Source organism: Amborella trichopoda, chromosome 9 (genome assembly GCF_054954075.1).
Source record: "Amborella trichopoda isolate Santa Cruz 75 chromosome 9, AtrichopodaSantaCruz75HAP2 v2.0, whole genome shotgun sequence".
Classification (NCBI taxonomy): domain Eukaryota; kingdom Viridiplantae; phylum Streptophyta; class Magnoliopsida; order Amborellales; family Amborellaceae; genus Amborella; species Amborella trichopoda.
The window spans coordinates 3216407-3239658 of NC_142344.1; the positions used below are offsets into that span (position 1 = coordinate 3216407).

Here is a 23252-nt window from a genome sequence, read left to right on the forward strand (position 1 = left end):
AAAATTTGTTGTCGAAAAGTATAAATAATTATAGTTTATTATATAAAAAATTGAAAAAAATATAAGACAACATAATTCAAATTATAACATAATGGAACATAAATTCTTTTTTTATAAAAATATATATTTTAAAAATATTTAAGGAATTTTATTTTCATTTTTTGCATTTTGTATTTTTTTTTATTTGCAACTTCTATCATTCACAACGAAATTGGAAAAACCTTCTCTATCACTTTTATTTATGCAATTTGAATTATTTAATTGTTTTTGTTTTAATTTGTGCCAAATAGATATGCGTTCAGTAAATATTTTTAATATAATGTATTAATTATTATTATTTGATATAATATACGATTTTAAATATTTCTCTATTTAAAATGGCTTTTACAATTTTTTGGTAAAATTATAATATCTATTAGTAAATAGATTATTTCTGGTCAAAAAAATTTGTTGTTGAAAAGTATAAATAATGATAGTTTATTATATAAAAAATTGAAAATAATATAAGACAACTTAATTAAAATTATAACATAATGATACATAAATTATTTTTTGTAAAAAAATAATTGTAAAAATATTTTAGTAATTTTATTTTCATTTTTGCATTTTCGAATTTTTTTTTTGCAACTTCTATCATTCACAACGAAATTGGAAAAAAATTATCTATCACTTTTTATTTATGCAATTTGAATTATTTAATTGTTTTTGTTTTAATTTGTGCCAAATAGATATGTGTTAAGTAAATATTTTTAATATAATGTATTAATTTTATTTATTTGATACAATATTCAATTTTAAATATTCCTCTATTTAAAATAGCTTTTATAATTTTTTGGTACCCACTAATTTTATTCTATCACTAATAGTATATATGATTTATTTCTTTCTTTTATGATTTAAAAAATTCATAATTACTTAATAAAATTATTCAATTATGAGGATAAAATTCAATAATATCTACATCATATTTTATTGAAAATATTTATCAATAATGAATATATTTTACAGATTAATATTAAATATCTCGCGCAACACACATGTATATTGCTATTAATATGTTATGTATAGCATATGTGCCACACAAAAACATAGCCTTGGCTGATTTGAATCAATTTTCAAGGCTCACTAGGCTGCGCTCGGGCGTGATACAAGTCACAACCAAAAATATTTACAGGGCTGGTATAGCTCGGCCCGATGGCAACCCTATTTTGAGGAAGATTTCAGTAGAGGTGGCACTAGGGGCCGTAGACCCGATTAGGCTCAATCCTAAACTTTATGAGGTCAGGTCAAGTTAACGTCAACATCAACCGGATCTAGACCCAACTTTGTATATATAGAGGGTAATGATATCATGCAAATGTTGTAGAGTAATATGACGCAATAAACTTAAAAAATCACTTTATGATTATTTTTTATCCAAAATTTGAAATATACAGTCTTTTCATTCTAATGAACAACCACAAAAAAAAAAAATTTAAAGCACAACTTAGAAAGTATTTTTTTAGCCCAATTAACATAGATCGTTCATTTTGGTGAGATGCTTAGATCTAGGTCTTAAAAGGATTTTTTCATTTTCAATTTTTTTGGATGGATTTATTATCATTAGTTGAACAATGTTAAAAGAGAAAAACAAATATTTTGAGTTTATAAAAGCTAAGATCTTGAAATTCACTAAATGAATGGTCTAGATTCGGTTTTTGAGAGGACTCATTTTGACTGTATCTAGGGTTCAATTTTCTTTTTTTTGAGATTGATTATTGAGATGCAGAGAGTGTGTGTACAAAATTCGGGGTCATACAAATGCCACAAACATGATTTTCTAAAAGTGTCGTTGCAGTATATATATATACACACACAAGCAATGATCAAATGCAACGGTTGTATCATAGTATAATGCAACGACACTTTTAAAAAATCATGTTTGTGGCTTGTGTATGACCTCAAATTTTGCACACACAGTCTCTGCATCTCAATAATCAATCCCCCCGAAATAAAATTTCTATTTGAACCCTAGATATGGTCAAAATGAGTCACATCCAAACACAAATCTAGACCATTTATTTTTTGAATTTTAAGATCTTAGCATTTATAAACTCAAAATTATTTTTTTCCTTTTTAACATTGTTCATCTAATGATAATAAAGCCATCCAAAAAAATTGGAAATGGAAAAAATCATAGGCCTAGATTTATGCATCTCACTAAAATGAACGGCCTATGTTAATTAGGTTAAAAAAATACTTTTTAAGTTGTGTTTTCAATTTTTTTTTTTTTTTGTGATTGTCCATTATAATGAAAAGAGTGTATATTTCAAAATTTGAATCAAATAAATAGCCATAAGATGATTTTTTAAGATTGTTGCATCATTTTACTATACAACGATCGCATGAAATCATTGTCCTCCCTCTCTATATATATATAAAACATCAGATTGGGTTCGGGTCAAACAAAGCCTTAGTCCAAAACCGACCCGACCCACACCATTCCCGATCTAGGCCGGCTAATCCGAAATTCCCAACTCTAAGCGCCAAAAGAGAGTCCAAAAAGGCCACCAAATTTTCGGTTAGGGTCCCACACGTGTGATAATGACACGTGTGCGCCAAGGCATGCGCTTGCTATGAAATGAGCTGGCCGAAAGCTAGCCTTCCAGATCCACGGTGGTCCAAATGAGTATGCGCACTCTCCAATTTAATACGGGCACGTGGCGGTCCCATACTCCATCTACCGGCTACTCCGGTCACCTAAAACCACCGACCTTTTAATCGAAGCCGGAATCTTCTCGCTCATAATTTCCGCCCTTTTTAGACGGCATTTCGGGCCCTGCAATCATTGTAAATTCCCCAAAACTTTGCCCTCGTTTGTTTGTTTCCTCTCACTGCTCCTGCGAAAAAATATCCGGTGATATTTTCTGGCCGAGTCTGGTTTTCCGTCGGCTGTTTCGTTTCATTTTAAGCTGGATTTTGGCCGTTAAGTTTCTGAAAATCTCCGGAATTTTGAGTTTCTGGTGAGGTTTGCGCTGTGTTGTTTGATAAATTGGGGAATGTTGGAGATTACGTTGCAAAACGCCATGGATTGGTGGGAGGAGGCGAATAATTCAAAGGTTTGGCAGGATCGAATATTTTATACGCTTGCAGGGCTCTATGGTTTTGTTGGTGCTATTGCTCTGGTGAGTTCGATTGTTGCTTTCTGGTTGTTTTGTGATGATTTGTTCATTGATCCTTGGTTTTGACGAGATTTTGGGATTTCTTTTATTTTTTGGGGGGAACTAGAGGAATACTTTTTTTTAGAATGGAATTAGAGGAATATTTGTCTATGAAGAAATCATGGGTGATGGATTAGTTTGAACATTCATTGATTTTGGATGATTTGTATGCGGGGAGAGGAAATTTTTTTAATGGAGCGTTTGAATTACCATGCATCTCTCCCTCTCTCTCTCTGTGCGTGCGTGTGCGCGGTTTATTAATTTGGATGGTTCATAATTTGCAAACCCAGGAAAGGGCTATTTGTAAGGCAATTATTTTGCGGCTAGGGTTTTGAATTATTCGCATGGATAACGTCTCTCTCAGATTTGTTTATTAATTGCAACGGTTTACTCTTTGTCCATTCTTTACAAAAACCGGATACACCAATAGACTATTATGCATAACTTCATCATCATCATCATCCAAGCCTTATCCCAATTACTATTATGCATATAAGGAAAAAATTATTGACCAGGTTTTCAAATCATCACATTGATAACCTTTCTCACTCTCTCTCACATATACACATTCATCTTTGATTTCAAACGAAAATTTAAATGATGTTTGATGGAAATTGTATGTTAATGGACAATTAGAAAGGAAGAAGGAAAGGCATCTTATATTTTGACATCAAAAACATTATTTTTGTTTCAATGGGTTATTGTACTTTCTGTTTATCTTTGGCTCTTTTTGATGGATTGGAATGTTTTCATGTTTGATTATGACAATTGTAGATTCAACTTGTTCGGATAGAACTAAGAGTTCCAGAGTATGGTTGGACAACACAGAAGGTGTTTCATTTCCTGAATTTTCTGGTGAATACTGGTTCGTATATTCTACTCCATGTGGCGCTTTAATTGAGCGATTGTGATGCTTTTCTTTCTTTCCTTTTTTTAATTGTTTCCCATTATTCATTCTTTATTCATTGGTTTGTTATGCAGTTAGGTCATTAGTCTTTGTGTTTAGGCGAAGCGTGCAACGTTTACAACCAGAGGTTGGCTTTGTTATTTGCCTTTAGATGAATTTAATCACGTACAATACCTATTAAATATTGGATACTGCTCTAAGTTAATGTTATATGCCCCATATGTTGTACTAACTCATCCTTTATTTTTAGATTCTCCAACATATCTTGCTCGATATGCCTGGTCTTGTATTCTTCACGACATATGCACTCTTGGTTTTATTCTGGGCTGAGATATATTATCAGGTCATTAATTCATTTTCCTTCATTGCCAGGTGGGTAGTCTTGATCGTTTAGGTGATTGGTTCTGAAATATATTCTTTTGGCAGGCACGCTCTGTATCTACAGATGGTCTTAGGACTGGTTTCATGACAATTAATGGAGTGGTTTACGCAATTCAGGTGAAGTCTGAGTCTATCTTATGCAAGACTAGAGAATAGGGATGCCAGTGGCATATGTCTTGGTGAATCACGAATACGTATTGGGAACAGTTCATTTTATTATGGTTGCCTGCTAGCATTGATGATTTGTATCTTTTGAATGTATAATGAAAAGGAACTGTGTTCAACCCATTTTACCTTTTTTATGTTTGAAAATCTTGGGCATTTTTATTCTCTGTTTTTCATACTTCATCGAGTAAACAAATGCGATGAGTTACTGACAAGCATATGTATTTGTAATATGTAGATGACATCGTGTTGGTTTGTAATGTTACCTATTGTGATGATTTTAAATTTTATGTTGCTTGCGTACGGGTTACAACATGGAATAACAGTCATAAGTGAGAAGGAAACTTCAAAAAGGCTACTCCTATATACTTTTGAGGGTTGATTGTTATATTCTCATTTAAGTAAAATTAGAGCTGAATTTTTTTATGCATTCCACGCCTTTAGTTTTTAATCATTATTATTATATAAACATGTTATTAAGATGCATAATACTTACTGTCACCTCAAAATTTACATTATCTTGTGAAAGTTCAAACAACAAAGCATTTAGTCCCAAAGTAGCTTTACTTAAAAGTAAAAATCCCGAAAGTAGCTTTATTTCCAAAACAAAAGAAGTCCTGAGTTTGCTTAATGGATCCCCGAACATGTAAATTTGAACCAAGATGAGCATTAGGAAAATTGGAGGTAACCCCAGAAGTCATCGTAACCTCTTCACTCACCCTCTTTGATTTTTGTTTTATAACTGTCTTTTGTCATTTGCTGATTCACCTTTGTGGTTAAAGAATTCCTTGAAGCGCCTTATGGCCATATTTAGGGCCAGGGGTGAGCAACAGATTCTCTTCTAGAATTTGTAGTCTGATAAATGCTACAAATTTACAACTGGACGACCTCCCCTTTAGAAATACCCTTAAACATGGTGTTCAACTCGATTACGTGTCATGCAACTTCAGTGCAATGGTGAATATGAATCCTTCTTGCAACTTACAGTATGCCATTGTAGGTTCTGATCTTACTTGTTTCGAAAATGGTACTAACTTTGAAAGTGTTTACTTTGTTTTAAATTGAACATATATTCATGGCATGGTTGCCAAAGTTCCCCTTGCATTAAAATCTGAATTGCAATGTTCCATAAAAATACCCCATAAGTACAAAGGATGAGATTTTCATCCTGATGATGACCACCTCGAGGATTATGTTGGGGCATTAGAAGCATTAGGCAACCGCGTTGATGCTGATGATGAGGCTCGTCAGAGTGCTCCAGTACCAAGGCTTGTCCCTCCTACTACATCTTTAGGTCATGACACAAGTTTGGCATGCACCATTCCCTCGGAGTCCTAGCAACCCAGAATCCTACCACTCAAGGTTCATCTTCTTCAAATGTAGTCTCCTTTGCTTCCATTGTTTCTTAAAGGCTGGCTCTACGAAGGGGCAAGAGGACAAGATGAACTACTCTCTCTCTCTCTCACAGATGTAAAAGAAGCTTTTTAAAGCTTGAAATGAAAAGATATATTCTCATCTCACAACTAAGAGGATTCGTCATTGTGATTTAAGAATCTAAAACAATATGACATCATAAATATAAGATTTTAAATGAAATATATATTCTCACAACTAATAGGGATGGATTACACAATAGGACTTAATAAAACAGTGGGTCACTCTAGACTATGCTTAGTTCAAATTAAGAATAAAAAATAATGGAACTTTGTGCTATGTGAAAAGGGATTGGATTTTACCATCATGGAACTTATGATTCGTAAATAATGGGAACTTGGGACAATGGCAGTTTCTAACCTGGTATTACCGTTAATGAAAGTAGATCCCGCAAACATGGAACCCAAGATTTTAATGTACCAAAACCTTGGATCATGGTTGATGGGAGCGGGGATCTATTTCGAAATGGAACTGGATTCCATTGATGGATGGAACGTGGTCCCCTTTTTTTGGGAGTGAGATCCCAAAATCGAAAAACCGGCGTCCCTACAAGATCCGTTGTAGGAACCGTGGGATCGAGGTTCCAGAGCGGGATCGTCACCCTTCCCACAAGGTTCCCTTAACTATGCTTTAGGACTTGAAACAGTCAAATCTTCTTGTCATTGAACTTGTTGTATTTTCCCACAGGATTCCTATCTTTGCATAGAAAATTAATCACCTAATCGCCTACCTGAAACCCTTTTAATCGCCTATGTTTATCTATAGCTTCCTTATACTTGGTAGTGGCAATCTCCAAATTAGCTCAAACCTAGTTATGGACATCCTTCATGTGCTTGATCATATTGTTGGCATCTAAGTGTCCTTCCCCATTAGCTGGTAGAGGAGTCAAATCCACCATATGGGTAGGATTCCGCCCATATACGACATCAAATGGATTATTTTCAGATGACCTACGGCAGGAACTGTTGTAAGAGAAGTCGGCTTGTGGCAGAGCCACATCTCATTGTCTTTTCTTGTCACTGTCTATGCTCCGAAGTAGGCTACCAAGGGTTCGATTGACCACCTCAGCTTGACCATCAGTATGTAGATGATAAGCACTGCTAAACTGTAGCTTTGTACTCATCTTGCGTCATAAAGTTCCCTATAAGTGGCTTAGAAATTTGGTATCTCGATTTGATGTAATCATTTCGGGAATCCTATGAAGTCTTACCACCTCTCGAAAGTATAAGTTGGCCACGAGTTGCATCTAGAGTCTTCTTGCAAGCGATGAAGTGCGCCAACTTTGAAAACCTATCAACCAGAATAAATATAGAGTTCATACCTCGTTGAGTCTACGGAAGACCCATCACGAAATCCATGCTAACGTCTTCCCATGGTGCATTGGGAATGGGAAGTGGAGAATATAAACCTGAGTTCTAACGCTTCCTTTTTACAACTTGACACACTTTGCACCTCTCCACATGCTTAGATACATCTTGCTTAAGTTTGGACCAATAGTACTTAGACTCCACCAATGCAATGGTTTTGTCTCGCCCAAAGTGTCTCCCATGGCCCCCACCATGTAACTCTGAAATAAGGACCTTGCCAAGAGAACCGACAGGAATGCATAATTGATTCCCTGTGAAGAGAAACCCATCTTGTACCAGTAGTCTCCTGCAACTCCACCTTAGCACTCACCGCAATCTGTCCACAATTGTCATCATCAGCATACAAGTCACGCAGACACTCAATCCCTGTCACCATAGCAGCCATAATGGTCAAAAGTGACGCTCTCGACTCTAGGCATCTGCAACTTTATTCTGACTCCCAGGCTGGTGACGAATCACGAAGGTAAACTCCTGATAATATGCTACTCACCTAGCATGTTAGTTGTTCAGCTTATGATGCCCATTAATATACTCCAGTGCCTCATGATCTCAAAATAAAAGAAACTCCCACTGAATAAGATAATGACACCAGTGTTTTAAAGCCTGAATGATTGCATGAAATTCCACGTCATAGGTAATATACCGTCAGCATGTATCATTCAGCTTCTCTCTGAAATATGCGATTGGTCTGCCCTCCTGACTCAAAACAGCCCCATTACCAACATGCAATGCATCACACTCTAGCTGAAACATCTTATTAAAGTCTGGCAATGCCAGCACGGGTGCTTCAGTCATGGTTTGCTTAATCCTTTCAATGCTCTTTTCTGCTCTGTAGTCCATCTGAAAGAGCCCTTCTTCAAACAGTCAGTAAGTGGTGCTATGATGGTGCTGAATCCTCTAATGAACATTGATAAAAAATGGCCAGCCCATGGAAACTACGTACGTCATGTCCTGATGTCGGGTTTGGCCATTCTCTTGTCGCTGCCACCTTTCTCTCATCCACCTTGATTCCCTTAGTGGAAACCACGACACCCAAGAAAATTAAACTGCTGATCATGAATTCACACTTGTTCTAATTTGCATACAACTGCTCATCTTGTAACAACTCCAACACAAGTCTTAGATGGTCCATATGCCTCCTTTCACTACTGCTGTATTTGAGGATATCATCAAAGTATACCACCACAAACTTTTCTATATATGGCATAAAGACTTGGTTCATGTGCCTCATAATGGTGCTAGGTGCGTTTGATAACCTAAATGGCATAACCAACCACTCATACAATCTCTCTTGTGTCTTAAATGTTGTCTTCCATTCATCACCCGACCTGTTTCTGATTTGATGGAAACTACTTCTCAAGTCTATTTTAGAGAAAATCGTGGCCCCCACCAACATGTCTGTCTTCCATTCATCACCCGACCTGTTTCTGATTTGATGGAAACCACTTCTCAAGTCTATTTTAGAGAAAATCGTGGCCCCCACCAACATGTCTAACCTATCATCTAGACGCAGTATTGGAAAGCGGTATTTTATGGTGATCTTCATACAATCTCCATCGTGTCGTAAATGTAGTCTTCCGTTCATCACCCGGCCTGATTCTGGTTTGATGGAAACAACTTCTCGAGTGTATTTTAGAGAAAATCGTGTCCCCCACCAACATGTCTTAACATATCATCCAGGTGCAGTATCGAAAAGTGGTATTTTATGGTGATTTTATTAATTGCCCTATTGTCCACACATGCACCAAGAACCGTTTTTCTTGGGTTTCAACAATGTTGGCATTGCGCATGGGCTCATACTCTCCCTGATAAACCCCTTTTGTAGCAACTCTGTAACTTGCCTCTTTAACTCCTCATGCTCCTTAGGATTCATTCTATAGGTTGCTTTATTTGGGAGGCTAGAACCAGGTATGAGGTCAATGCGATGTTGGATGTCTCACATGGGAGGTAATCTCTTTGGAAGATCATCCGATATGGCATCATTGAACTCCCTCATCAATGGCTCTAGCTTAGGAGAAATGGCACTGATGGGCTTTTCTTCACTAGCACCACAGCAAACAACACACCCAACTCACCCAAATCCCTCATGAACTCCGTCAAAGATAAGAGATTAGTGTTTTTGAAGCACTTTCCATCTTAGAGGGTCCTAGAATCACTTTAACTGATCTTTGACAAAGGAATAAGTGTTTCTGAAACCATTACGAGTGGTACGCCTGTCATAGCCATGGTCTCCCCAACAACAAATGGCAGGTGTCCATAGGCACTACATCTCCCCATATTTCATCTTTGTATGTTTCTCCAATAGAAAAAGAAACAAGCCATCTGTTAGAAACAGTTACCTCAGTGCCCTTCTTGAACTATGCACAATTTTATAAGGATTATGATGGTTTTCCGTCTTGAGCTTAAGCTTGTCAACCATCTCTTGAGAAACTATGTTTTTGCAACTCCCTCGATTAGATTATTACACCTTTCCATATGCAGTACAACGTGTATGAAATATGTTCGTGCACAGCCAATCATTTTTCTCCACAACCCGAGGCGTAATCATACTGCACCGGATCACCATGCCTCCCCATGATCGCTATAAGTCGTTTTTGCGTCCTCTTCAACAATGACTCATTGTATACGAGATCACCTTCAAAAGAATGCTTCTTGTCCCCATCATAAAACTCCTCAGAAAGGTTAACAAACTTGCGATTTGGGCACTGTGATGAGACATACCCAATCCCCGAACACTCGTAGCACTTGATGTAGCTACCAAAACTCCTTTTGGATGTTCCGACTCCTAAAGCAAATCCCTTTTTGGTCCAGGACATCTTGTTGGTTGGCTGTTCTGGCTGTGCAAGATGTCAAACGGACCAGCACCAATCACTGCCTTTTCTTCCAAAATATCACCACGGGCTGCTGCCCTATTTCCCTGATCACTTGCACTTGCATCCCATTTGTTCGAGGGTCATATTTTTTGAGTTTCAACCCTCTTCGCAAGGTTATAGACCTCATCAAAGGTCCAATACCGCTGCAAAACTACCACATCTTGAATTACTTGGTGCAGTCCATTCACGTACCTGGCTATGGACTGCTCCTCCTGGTTGATCATATCACTACGACAGTCAAAAGATGAAACCCATATGTGTATTCATCCACGTACCTATTTCCGGGCACAACACATACATCTTTTGATACAAAGACTGCAAATAATTTTCAGATAGGTACTTCTCCTTTAATTTCTTTTTCATATTCTCCCAAGTGTTAAATTTGGGCTTTCCCATTCTCTCTCGCCTTGCTCTCAGCTGGTCCCACCATACCAAAGCACCTTTCTTCAATTTAATCGCAATAATCTTTAACTTTTTTATTCTCTGACACATCCTCGTAATCAAATACCCTCTCTACTGTATTTAACGAGTCTATAAAGTCACCAGGCTGCGACTTTCCTTCAAAATCAGGAATATCTACGTTTAGACTTGTGGAATTTGAGTGTCACTCATACCTCCAATCGTATACCTCTTCACTCAAGTCATCTCACGGAGCACGATAGTGAAAAGGGTTGTACGCAATATCATCTTGGACAGACAAAACTTCATCTCGCCCACAATAGATGCCTGCAAGCTGCCTTGCAAATTCGTGAACTTGTTGGCTCAAATACTCTTATCTCCTGATTCTGCTCAGCACGAGATGGATCCATATGAATACCCTTGCCTCGACCTGTTCTTACTACCATAGGTTCACTGAATTCACAAACCATAGGCAGAGAACCAACAAAACCTAGCTGAAACTAGCAGTTCTATGCTGATATAGTGAAACTTGGTCTAAAATCAAAAAACCCTAGACTTGTTGTTCATCCCTTTGTTCATCCCTAGCTTTGCTGTTGAAGAAAACTGAGGCTCAAATACCAATTTGATGCAGGAAAATGAAGAGAAGAGGCAAAAAGACAGTTCAATAACCATCAAAACATGCTAGATGTGAGTGGATCTTGCTTTCCTTGCACAAAAGAGTGACCCTAAAACCCTAGATTTATGTAGCATTTAGATGCTGAGTATGCTGCAATAGTTTTGCAATAGTTTCACAATAAAGCAACTATCTAGTTTGCTGAAAGAAGACAATTAATATAGTGGAGCATTGTTTGTCTCCCACATAAATTATCATCATCAGAGCCTTTTCCCAACTAATTGTGGTCGGCTACACGAATCCTAATTATTCTGGATTCATAGAAAGTTTTGGCAAATTTTTATATTGGCTACCTACCTAACACAACCCACTCTTTTACACGTGTTTGGGATAGGTTAAGGGAAAGTTTAAGGTCCACATAAATATTGAACTTAATAATGGCTAATATCGAACTAAATAATGGCAACAATGGTGGGGGCTAACGTGCTCTCGATGGTATTGTGTGAGTCCATTTCTTGTTGGTAAAAAGAAATTCTTTGGTATTGTATTTGGTTTCATTGATGTTGGTTTTCTTTTTCGTAGTAAAGCGGATTTCCCCCGTGATTTTCTTCGTTATTTCATGAAATCAGCAGTTTGCTTACAGAAGATGTAATTTTTAGTTGAGTCTCCGGTTGGATTGATTTCAAGCCATTTCCATTGTCTTTTCAAGGAGCTATAACTACTATTCCTATTGATTATTATTTTATTTTATTTTTGTTCTTATTCTGGTGTTTTCTACTTCAGGTATTGACCAAAATGGCTGGTTATCAAATTCTTTTTGTTCTAGGTTTCCTATTTGTAATTAAATTCTGTTTTATTGTTTTTTGCCTTGTAGAATTTGAAGTCTTCATTAATATTGCATTGCTTGTACTCCAGTTAAGAGAGGATTAGGAGTCAAGAGCTCTAGTAAATACATGTAAAGTCCTATGGCCATATTCATCTATGGGTGTAATAAAATTCGCTTTTGCAAGCTTTCTGTGGTATTGATTCCTTCACTGAGGTGCTGATCCTCAAGACTCATTCGTTGCGCCAATTCCACAAGAAACCTAATCTTTGTAAGATGCCACTTCCATACTATTTTAGGTTATCCTTCTTGTTTTGGTATAGTGTTGATGCTATACAAGTATAGGCCCTCTCTCTCTTTTCTTCTTTATCTTTTATTTACATCTCCCGTTCGCCTTTATTGTAAGCCATTCTCCAACCCTTGATCAACCACACCGTACCATGGAGTCACCCACCCGCAAACCACCTTTTCTCCTTCAATGCATAAATCTAGCCACACAGTCTTACAAGTTTAACTGTAGTTGCATTAATCATACTGATCAAAAATGGAAACTTGGACCCATCAGCCTGGTGCACCAAACCATGGATTGCATTGTTATGAAGAGACGGGGTTCCTAGTTCTGAATATGTTCAAACATGTTACTGAATTAATCCCTTTTTTTGGAGAGCTAAAGTATATATCTTAATGGATACGACCATTAGAAATCTGTGGTCATAAGGGTCATTGTTGTCAAATCGCTATGTTGCAAGGTGGTGAACAGAGCGAGATTCCCTACCAAAGTCCTGTCATATCCTGATGGGTTACTCTCTCTCCCTTGTGTTGAACCCTTCAATTGGATGGTGAACCCTCAGAATCACAGATTTCCCTTAATTAACTTATTGTCAACCAGACTAGTTACACTCCACATATCTGGTTCTGCCTTAGACTCTTAATTCAGCCTTAAGGACCACCATCTACAACCATTCAAAGAAGACTCCCAAGGAGACGTTATGGTGCCATATAAGGTATGTTGTTCCACTTGAAAAGTTTGGCATACTGCTTATGAGCTAATTGCCGTTCCTTTCGATTAGAGTCAACATATAAAGAGCTTACATTCATGACAACACCAACTAGTGGGTGTTCGGGGATCTGATTACTAGGTTATAGTTTTACTTATAATGGTTTTTCTGATTGGAATGGTGTGCCAACTCAGGGAAGACTCACATAAGAACAACTTTGAATTTTGTTTGTTGAATACTGCAGTATGTGCAAGCGACTATACAGGAATAATGCATGAAAATGGGGAAGAATTTGAAGTTGCAGCCTTGCAGGCATTACAGTTGCTAATTGTGGAAATCAGCTTGACTACTCTTGTGCTGATTTCACTTGAGATCAAGTGTCATTTCGTTCTGGACCTATTATTCGTCGTACATGTAATAACAACCAAAGATAATATTGGGCTGCAACTATGAAGGTGCACAAATGTAGGCATAATATGGAAATACTGTGATTCTCAATGTCTGGTGGCAAATCTTTTGATCTATGAGAGTAAAAAATATTGGAATGTGGCATGAGGTTGCAGTCATGCACAAGAAGATGCCCATACAGTTGGCGGAGATGCTATCAATAGGCAAGAAGAGGACAGCAAAAATCTCTGGCTCATGAGACTCAACTTGATATGTTTGGCAGAAGTAATTCCCTAAGTGTCTTCTTCGGCAAAAAATGGGATTGATTTAGTCAGTTTGATTCAGCCCTCTGCCTTCTAACTTGGGAATGAAAGCTACACTATGAAAGCCAAACTGTTCAGGCTTTCAACTGACTCAAGCAACCTATGTATTTTTTATTGCCTAGATGGAACTAGCATGGTTCCATTTGGATCAAAATCATATCAAATTAGGCAGTCCATTGGGGTCTAGTCTATATAATGTTCTTGTTGTTAAATGCCCTTTACAGATTTACTGAGTTTTGTTCTGCTTATTAATGATGTGATTATGCAATTTTTACTAGAATGATGTGCTTATCATGATTTGTGACCCTATAATTACAGAATTAAGAATGCCTCATGATCTTCTATAATTACTAGATACTAAAGCTCTGAATGCAGTTAATTTATAGAAAAAAATCTCGTATGGTAGTTAGCTTTAGTTTCTTTCTGTTAAGATTTGCTTAAATTAAACAATTTGATCTCCAAAATAGTCTGATATCAAGATCTTTGGAAGCCTGTTGATCAGCAGTTAGTATTTTTTGCCATTTTCAATTCCAATTACAAGATGCTTGATTCATGGTCAACATGTTTATAAATCTGTGAAGGAATATGGAAAGTACCATATTATAGAATCTATAGATCTAAACTTCTATGAAATAGAAAAAGTAATGACATATTTAAAAATAAAAAAATAAAAAAAGTAATTTGGGTGGTTTTGTCCTTGAACTGCCGACAGTTGGGACTGTGGTTGATCTTGTGGTGGAAGCCTATTCATATCCTGGTCGTCCTATCGAAAGTTTTTTTTGCAGGTTTGCTTCCATACTATAAAATATTTATTTTATGTTTCTGACTTGGTTGACAAAATGGAGTTCTGGAATGTGCAAAATCATCTCATTTCAACACTGCCTTTATGCAGGTGTATCGTTGTTTGCTGCCTTTGGATTCCTTCTCTATGGTGGGAGGTGAGTACTGAATCCTTCATTCTCCCTATTGGTTTTTGTAACATGTTGACGTTTGGAACATGTCTGTGTGATCACATACACCTAGGCACTGCATCAGATATACCATTCTACATCAATGATTTTTGGATGCTGAAAATGTTTGTTCTATCTATGAACATAGTTCTACACTTCTACACAAAGGTGCAGCAGAACATCCTTGAATGCACACTGCCGCACACGTTTATAGGTGCTAACGAAAATGAATTGTTTGCTTGCACATGGCTGTATTTGTCTTAACATATGTTTGTTAAAACATAATGCCAGGCTCTTCCTTATGTTAGAAAGGTTTCCTGTGGAATCCAAGGGAAGGCGCAAAAAGCTACAAGAGGTATGTCAGGGAACAGTATGATCAGCTTTTACTATAAATTTCTTGAAGCTGTACTATATATTGGAATAGGTTTGCACAAGGTTTGCACATCTATCATCCATGACTCAAGCAGCTGAAGAATGAACAGTAATTCCATCTACTCATATAAGACCAACACACTAAATTTTGATTTTTGTTATAAAGAGCTTAACTAATAGATATTCTTATGATGCCTAACAAGATGAACTCCTTTTCCCTTGTGATTTTGAGATTATATTCCCGCACCTAGGTTCTGAATTCAGGTTCCAAGCTCATGAATCAAGAAAAGAAAAAAGGGAAATTTATCAAAGAGCCTCCAAGAGATGAACTATTTAAAGTTTTACCCATTTCTACTGATATATTTTCAAAGTTCCTATCAAGGACATTAACCTTGAATTGTAATTGTTGAGATTTTAGGGGCGGTTTGATAAATGGGGAGAATGTTAAATAGTTGACATATTAGGTGCATTTTGATAAATTTCCTAAAAAACAATAATCCCTAGCAATCTTAGATAAATTTATACTGGAATCTGGCCGCCAAAAAATACGTAACCCTTTTAATGTTGGTGTCTTGTATAAAATGTAAACTGTGCTTGGATAATGTCTGGTTACGTATTTACAGTTCACTTGATTTACAAAGTGAACAGTGTTGAGAGAATTGGTTGGTAGTTGAGACATGGGATTTGTTGGAGGACTGGAGCAACCTAGTTCGAGTATAGCTTTCTGTGACCTTGAGACAATGCCCTCTAAATGCAGAAAGCTTAATTCTGGGTGCAATGAAGAGATTCTAGGGGACTGGTAAGATGGGACGGGCAGTAGGGATGAATTGGGGGATGATATTCCTTGTGAATGTGTGATTTACTTCTAGAATGTCGCTGCTCTCTGATGATGTTACATGAGAGGCATTTCTTAGTCTCGCATGTTTCAGAGGGTAACTTGCTTTAATGTTGATGGGTTTTTATTGATGAATGATTCTATAGGACCTCTCAATGTGTTTATAAGATGACTCCATATCATTTTATGGAAGCTGATAAGGTAATAAGTTTGATGAGCGATTGGGTCTTTTGGCTAATGGAGTGTGTATGAAGTCCTAGATTTCCTAAATTGCAATTTATTTTGCTAAAAATCTCTATAAAAAGTTAAGGGAAAAGGGGAAAATGCACTGTTAAGCTAACATGTCACTCAGGCTATATGGAGTTTTCTTCCCCTAAATTAAGAAAGAAAAAAAAAAAGGAAAGATAGGAAAGAAGAAGAAGCTATTTGAAAGTCTTAAGTAACTTTGTGATAAATGAGAACCAAAATGAAGAGCCAGTGAATAAGATAGAGATCAATAGCATGAGGATGATAATTACCATATAGGATTCAAGATGAACAGGTCTGTTGATGAACTCGTGCAAATTCAATTGTCACCAACACATGCCGTGTGTAGTCAACTAACTGGGATTTAAACAAGTCCCCCAACTAGCTACTGGTATCCTGTAGTTTTCTAGAAAGTGATTCCGCTTGCCACTCAATGCTTAAATTTAAGGTCCATGTTTGTTGATTCTCTTCTGATTAGTGAGGTCAGCACTTAGATTTGTCCTCAAATTTCAATGTGACACGCGCACCACCTTTCCTACAGCATTTTATACATGCTCTGACAGAATCAGATGTCAACTAGCTTATCTGTGGGTTTCCTGAATTCCAATATGGAATCAGAAATTTTTATTTAATCTCTTGAAAAGCATACTGAATTATCTGGGGTCGAACTTAAATGTGTTTCTTTTGATTTTCTTACGCAGGTTGGCTATGTGACTACCATATGTTTCACTTGCTTTTTAGTGAGATGTGTGATGGTGAGTTGTCTTTTTCTTCTTCCTTTTTCTAGGTGCCATCCGTTACTCCATTAAATCTTTCCATCTGTTACTCCATTAAATCTTTCTCAGTTCTTGCGGTTTCCAGTATCGTTCATCTAATCTTGGCTTCTTGTTTGCCTTGATAGATGTAATTTTTATATGAAATAGCCTATTTTTTGGACTAGTACCCCCATGTGGGTGGTATCTACTCCCCCCTTTGTATCTTCTCTCTTCTTTTTAATATAGAACAGTTAACTGTTTTAAAAAATAAAAAACACCATATGTTTCACTTGCTTCTTAGTGAGGTGTGGTGGTGAGTTGTCTTTTTGTTCTTCTTTTTTTTGGGTTCCATTCGTTACTCCATTAAATATCATGTTAAGTTTTTAAATCTTTCTGAGTTCTTGTGGTTTTCATTGTTATTAATCTAATCTTGGCTTCTTGTTTGCCTTGATAGATGTAACTTTTATATGAAATAGCCTATTATTTGGACTGGTACCCCCGTGTGGGTGGTGTCTACTCCCCCCCCACCCCTTGTATCTTCCTTCTTCTTTTTAGTATAGAACAGTTTAACAGTTTCAAAAAAAAAACTTTTCTAAGAAATGTTATCTCTAGCTATGTAGTGTAATATCTGATTTTTGCTAATTGGTATTTTGATCTGTTTGAGCTCTGCTTGATTCCCAACTATGTTCGTGTGTGCTATAAGAGGACTGAATCACATCACTAATTCATATTTTTCAATTGGTTTGGAAATAAATAAAGGAGAAGGAAACAATGGATAGACCTGCCCTTTGTTTTCTTTGTGCAGCTTTTTATTTTTAAGTGTTACAATAGCAGCATCTCATTATGACTACAATGCACTGAATCATTGTAATGCTATTTAACATGTGACAGATGTTCTTTTGTGCCTTCGACAAAGCTGCAAATCTTGATGTTCTCAACCATCCAGTTCTGAACTTCTTATACTACGTGGTATTTCCCACCACTTTCTCTGCTGAATTTTAGTTGAATTTTGATTTCTTCACATAGTCATGGCTGAAATGTATTTTTAATCTCCCACCAAATTTTTCTGGGGTTCTTAAAAACTGGACCAAAAATCACCTAAAATTGGGGAAACATAAGATTTTTTTTCCTTTCTCAATCCATTCTTTCAAAGTGATCTAAAATTCTGGTTTTCAACTATTTTTATGGTCCCTTGTTCAACTTCTTTCTTGGATTAGACCAACTCTTTGCCTTTGGATTAAATTTCAATCTGAGATTTGAGGGTTTTTTTTTTTTTTTAGTTGGTGGAAATTATACCATCAGTTCTCGTTCTTTTCATCCTGAGGAAGCTACCTCCAAAGCGTGGGATCACACAATACCAGCCAATCCGTTAAAAAGGGGTGAAATGAGAGGCTTATTCAGGTATCATATGACCTCCTAATTGGAGAGTTGGATCACTGCTCCAACCAACAAAACGAGAGTCTAGAGAGACCAATTGGATGGTATGGTTCCTGTAATTTCTCATGGTGGTGAGGGGTTGGATTTTTGTGTATCTGTAATTACTTGTAGCGTTGTGAATGTCGAATTGTGGTGGACTTGAAAGCAAATATTTGTGTTTCTTGGCTTCGGAAATCTGTTGTAATCTTTGGAGAATCGAGGCATGGTTTCCTGATGTGTAGAGAGAGAATTGAGGTGAAATTTGTAAGTTGCCATTTGTAGTTATGGGAAATTTATGTAAATGGCCCTGGTCTTTGAAGAGGGGTTTGGGGATCTCTTAAAAGGGAAGAACAACTGCAGTGTGAGTAATTGCAGACACAGGATTTTTAATTTGAGCCATCATTTGGTGGAGTATTTTAATGATCTTTTTTAGATCGTCTTTGGTATTGTTATTTCTGAATCATCTAGTAACTACGACCTCGCAAATGTCAGTATTTTAAAGTTCAAACTCCTCGCCAGGAGCTGAGCCCAGAGCTCCAGTCCTACGGGGAAGTACTAATTGGGCTGGCAATTTTTAGAAAGTGTAGAAAAAGGGAAGACTCGGGCGATTCTGACGTTTTTGGCCTGCAATTGCCTAGCGCCTGATCCGTCCTACCTGGAGGCCCGAGTCTGAGTCAGACTGGCAATTTTTTTGGACATTTGAAAATCTACAGAAAATGTTGTGCATTACTTTGCTAGGTCCCGGTAAATCTATATGATGTGTATTTCTGTCCAGTAAACTATTCTTCTGTTTTTGCAGTTCTCTGTATCAGTTCTAGTTGTAAAGCTTAAAAATAAGTAATGATATCTTTTGTGGGGCAGCAGGACTCTTTGAGATTATACATGAATGAAAGCATGTTTACAACAAATGCGATGCGCCGAATTTCAAGTAATAATGCTAGGCACGAACAATTCCAAGAACAATTCTGAAGTTGACACAATTTGATGGGAAGTTAAACGGGTAGTCGGCTTGCAGGAAAAAGAGAATAAATGATAACACGATTATCCCAAAGCAAGTCAAGCAACAAAATCGTACCTCAAAAAATGAGACTAAATGATATACAGGTATTCCTAAGCAAGTCGAGCAATAAAATCGTACCTGAAGAATCATCTCTGCTCGGGCTTGTGCGTGTGGGCGTGTGTGTTTGAGAGAAAGAAGAAGATGGTGGTGTATGATTCCTTGATTTCTCATCAGCTACCAGTCGTTCTCTATGGAGAGAGAGAGATGTATCATTCTGATATTTCTCATTGAACAACCGATCAAGAGAGGAGGTTTTGTTTATGCACCTTTGCCTAATTTCTCATCGACTACCAGTAGAGAGAGAGACAGAGAGAGAGAGAGAGAGAGAGAGAGAGAGAGAGAGAGAGAGGTTTTATTTATGCATCTTTGCCTAATTTCTCATCAACTACCGGTCCAGATCGAGAGAGGCACAAGAGGTTTCATTTATGCATCTTTGTCTAATTTGTCATCGACTGCCAGTTGAGAGAGAGAGAGAGAGAGGGGGGTGTTGGAGTTGCTATTTTATGCATCTTTGCCCAATTTCCCATCAACTACCAGTCTTGCACGAATGTTAGGTCTGATCAACCCAGTGTTTATAAACTTGGAATCCCTTCTCATGTTTGACTCCTGCTGGCCTATCATGGAATTAGTAATGCTTGCTTCTCATGCGTCTTACTCATGCTTCTTACCCATGTTACCCATGTTATTAATTAAAACTCAGTGCCATGAGCTCATGATATCCCTAATAGGTTATTGAAATTTTGTCTAGATTTTTTTTTTTTTGGATCGGTTTTAAATTCTTTTTAGAGTGTATTTACTTAAAGAGTTATGAAACCTACCCTAATATGCTTTAGCGTGCATGATTTGTGCATGGTACACATTTCCAATATTTTCATGTGAAGCAATCTCAAACAGTCTATTTAGCCATTGTAACATAGATGAAATTTGTGCCTACTAATCGGGCCAAAAAAAAATTGTTTATATAAAGTATCAACCTCAGCACATCAAAAACCACATTAGTTATTCCAACCTTGGAGAACCCTCCAATTGATTATCTTGAGGTCGAGATGTGGATATATAAAAACAAAAAACAAAAAAAACATTCAAGTAATTCTTGTTAAATTATCTATTTTCAATATTTTCAAGTGTTTATAAATATGTTCGATTTGTATTATTTTTGGAATTTTAAATCTCTTAATAAGGGAAATGAATAGAATTTTAGGCCATTAGCAAGGTTTTCGGAAACTGCATCTTCCAACGGTTGGAGGTATGCATTACTTAGATATTTAAGGTTGATGGCTTATATAAACCGCACCCAAAACAAGTTATAAAAAACAAAAATATAAACAAAATTTATGTTATGTAATAATTTAAAATATTTTTTAATATTTTTATTTATCATCCTATTTGTCTTATTCTTATTGATAATAAAGTTTGTATTATTATTTTGGTTAGATCGACGAGGAAGAGGGCCCTTTTTTTTATTTTTTAGCATCAACAAATTTCATCACTTCAGAATTTGTGTAGAAACAGAAATGTACAACAAAAAGGACAAAAAAAAAGGAAGGAAAAAAATTCTAAAGGTAGTTATTCTCATATAAAATCCTACAAGGCCTTCTAAGAGATGAGCAACATGTAAAAAGAAGAAAAGGAGTAAAAACAGAGAAGCGAATTCAAGGTTACTTCTCTAGCAATGGCATCTGCTGCGTGGTTCCTCTCTCTATTGATGTGCTGAAAAATCACAGTTCTGCCTACACAGTTGCATAATCTCGTCCATCACCATTTGCCATTTCCAAGGTTTTTCCTGTGGTTTTTTGCACCATTTTATTACATTTGGTAATCTCCTTAGCCACCACCCTGTCATGTGGTTGTATCTTAAGTAATACATGCCTTAAGCCATTAGTTTGGATTCATTTGCTGCGCAACCCGGCAGTCTGCCCTTAAAATTTCAAATAATTTATCCCCTATGATATCTGAGAAGGCCACCATAGTTCACTGTCATGCCCGACCCTCCCATCATAGTTAAGCTTGACCCATCTTGGGCTCTAGTATGTGGGTTTTTGAACATGACTTTAGTGAAGAATGCAAATTCATACTGAATTCTTAAGTAATATATGCATCAAATTCTTTAGTTCCAAACTTACACTAAAAATGAAACTCAAGACATCACGTTATGGTACCCAATACTAAAAATGAAACTCAAGACATCACGTTATGGTACCCAATACCCTGACTGAGATTATTCTCAAACCTCCTTGTTGCCAGCTTCATGGGAGAACTTCTCAACCCTCTGTGCTATATTTTCATATAACATATGATGCAAAAAAATATTATTATTTACACGCATGGGGACATTTAAGGGACGTTAACCTCATGCTAACTAAATATATGAAAGGCATCAATGATGTTATTTCCTTGTTAAGGTTTAAAGAAAAGTGTATATGCACCGGGCACTTCTTATACTGGAGTTGATACTCCAATTTAATGACACAATTGACACGTGTGGACTATGTGTCTAACCTTGTCATTACATTCTCAAGCGTCGGCATGCAACACCAACTAAAACTAGAGAGGTCTATGTACCATTGATGGGATACAATCAATTTTAGTATATCAAAATATACATTTCCCTACCATAATATTTGTGGGAAATTATGGCCCATGAGGCATATTTAAATATTTAATCAAGAAATCCAACAATGATCATATTGGCTTACATGTGAATTATCATGATATTGGTAATATGAAAAAAAATATTCGTATACCCAAATATTATTACGTCATTAGAAGCCTAATCAGAATGAGAGTTTTGCCGGTGTCAAGACTCCCGGGCGGCAAAGTTGTACTTTGGGGCTCAACTTCTAGGGGTCCTCAATTTTAAGAATTAATTGCATGAAGTAAATACTCTATAAATAGAGGTTGAGATTGAAGAGTAATCACCAATCATGTTATGTCATTATGCTATGTTAAGAGCCATATCTTTCACTGAAGTCATAAGTCCCCGTACATTTTCTCACTACTTCCAACTATATCTTTTTTTGGCCTACCCCTTGCATTTTTTAAACATTCCATTTGAATTAACTCGAACCTCTTAAAAAGTGTTGTATTGGGTTTATGCCACATACAGCCAATCCACCTAAGTCTACTCTCTCTCTTCTTATCGCCTAATGGTTGGAAGTAGTGAGACTGAAAAGTGATGATTAGCCTAAATAAAGGTCGAGAGTGAAGAGTAATAATTTGCCTCTCTTACTTGTAATGTTGAGGGAATCGACTCAACCAAGGTACTTGGCCCTTAGCTAAGGCAAGTAACTCGTTGAGTCCAATTGGACTGGGCAGTTATGCATACCTATTTAGCATGTAAAGTAATAAAAAATAAAAATAAAAATAAAACAAAATAAAAAAAGATACTAAAAATCCAAAAAAAGTATTTATAGTTAATAGAAATCAGTTAGAAGCCTAAAGAAGATGGGAAAAAAAGAGTATAGAGTATGAATTCTTGAGAAATTTGATTTATACTTTGAATATTTAAAAGTAAAAAAAAAAAGATCCCAAATCATCCTAAAAAGTATCAAAATTACCATGCCGCTAGGGCACGGCCGAATTACTTGGCTAAGTCGATTGCTGCTTGTACCCTTCACTGTGAGTTTGGCCTATAGGATTTAGATTTGTACCCAAATCCCTATTGTGGTTTGAAAATATCCCGGCAAAATATGGGTGAGGTTTGTATAAGGTGTCAACTCTAAACAATCACGATAAGGTGCACCGCAAA

At 36.6% G+C, this 23252-nt stretch overlaps 1 protein-coding gene and 1 long non-coding RNA gene across 3 annotated transcripts; one reads left to right on the plus strand and one right to left on the minus strand.

Annotated features, from left to right (window-relative positions):
- The first annotated feature begins 2645 nt into the window (after positions 1-2645).
- LOC18437709 (tobamovirus multiplication protein 3) lies at positions 2646-18876 on the plus strand. Of its 2 annotated transcripts, none has more exons than XM_006847909.4 (11): positions 2646-3164; positions 3975-4065; positions 4182-4234; positions 4358-4450; positions 4534-4605; positions 14583-14655; positions 14763-14808; positions 15112-15175; positions 16975-17028; positions 17920-17997; positions 18309-18876. In XM_006847909.4, the coding sequence occupies exons 1-11, from the start codon at positions 3039-3041 to the stop codon at positions 18399-18401; spliced, it is 843 nt and encodes a 280-aa protein (XP_006847972.1). In that variant the 5' UTR covers positions 2646-3038; the 3' UTR covers positions 18402-18876. The 2 variants fall into 2 exon arrangements, with proteins under 2 accessions (XP_006847972.1, XP_020525214.1); XM_020669555.2 differs by having other exon boundaries at positions 2647-3164; positions 14583-14651; positions 14758-14808.
- On the minus strand, positions 5685-19917 carry LOC148780297 (uncharacterized). Its single transcript, XR_016041042.1, has 2 exons — positions 19583-19917; positions 5685-6071 (listed from the first exon to the last, which is right to left on the minus strand). It is a non-coding gene; the product is annotated as an uncharacterized LOC148780297 (long non-coding RNA).
- Between the last annotated feature and the right edge of the window lie 3335 nt (positions 19918-23252).

What these genes read in the sequence shown, in the direction of transcription:
- LOC18437709 (XM_006847909.4), top strand. Translation starts at nt 3,039, where the DNA reads ATGTTGGAGATTACGTTGCAAAACGCCATGGATTGGTGGGAGGAGGCG. An exon ending in ATCGAAAGTTTTTTTTGCAG is followed by an intron (nt 14,656 to 14,762) that starts GTTTGCTTCCAT and finishes GCCTTTATGCAG; the next exon opens with GTGTATCGTTGTTTGCTGCC. An exon ending in TTTTAGTGAGATGTGTGATG is followed by an intron (nt 17,029 to 17,919) that starts GTGAGTTGTCTT and finishes AACATGTGACAG; the next exon opens with ATGTTCTTTTGTGCCTTCGA.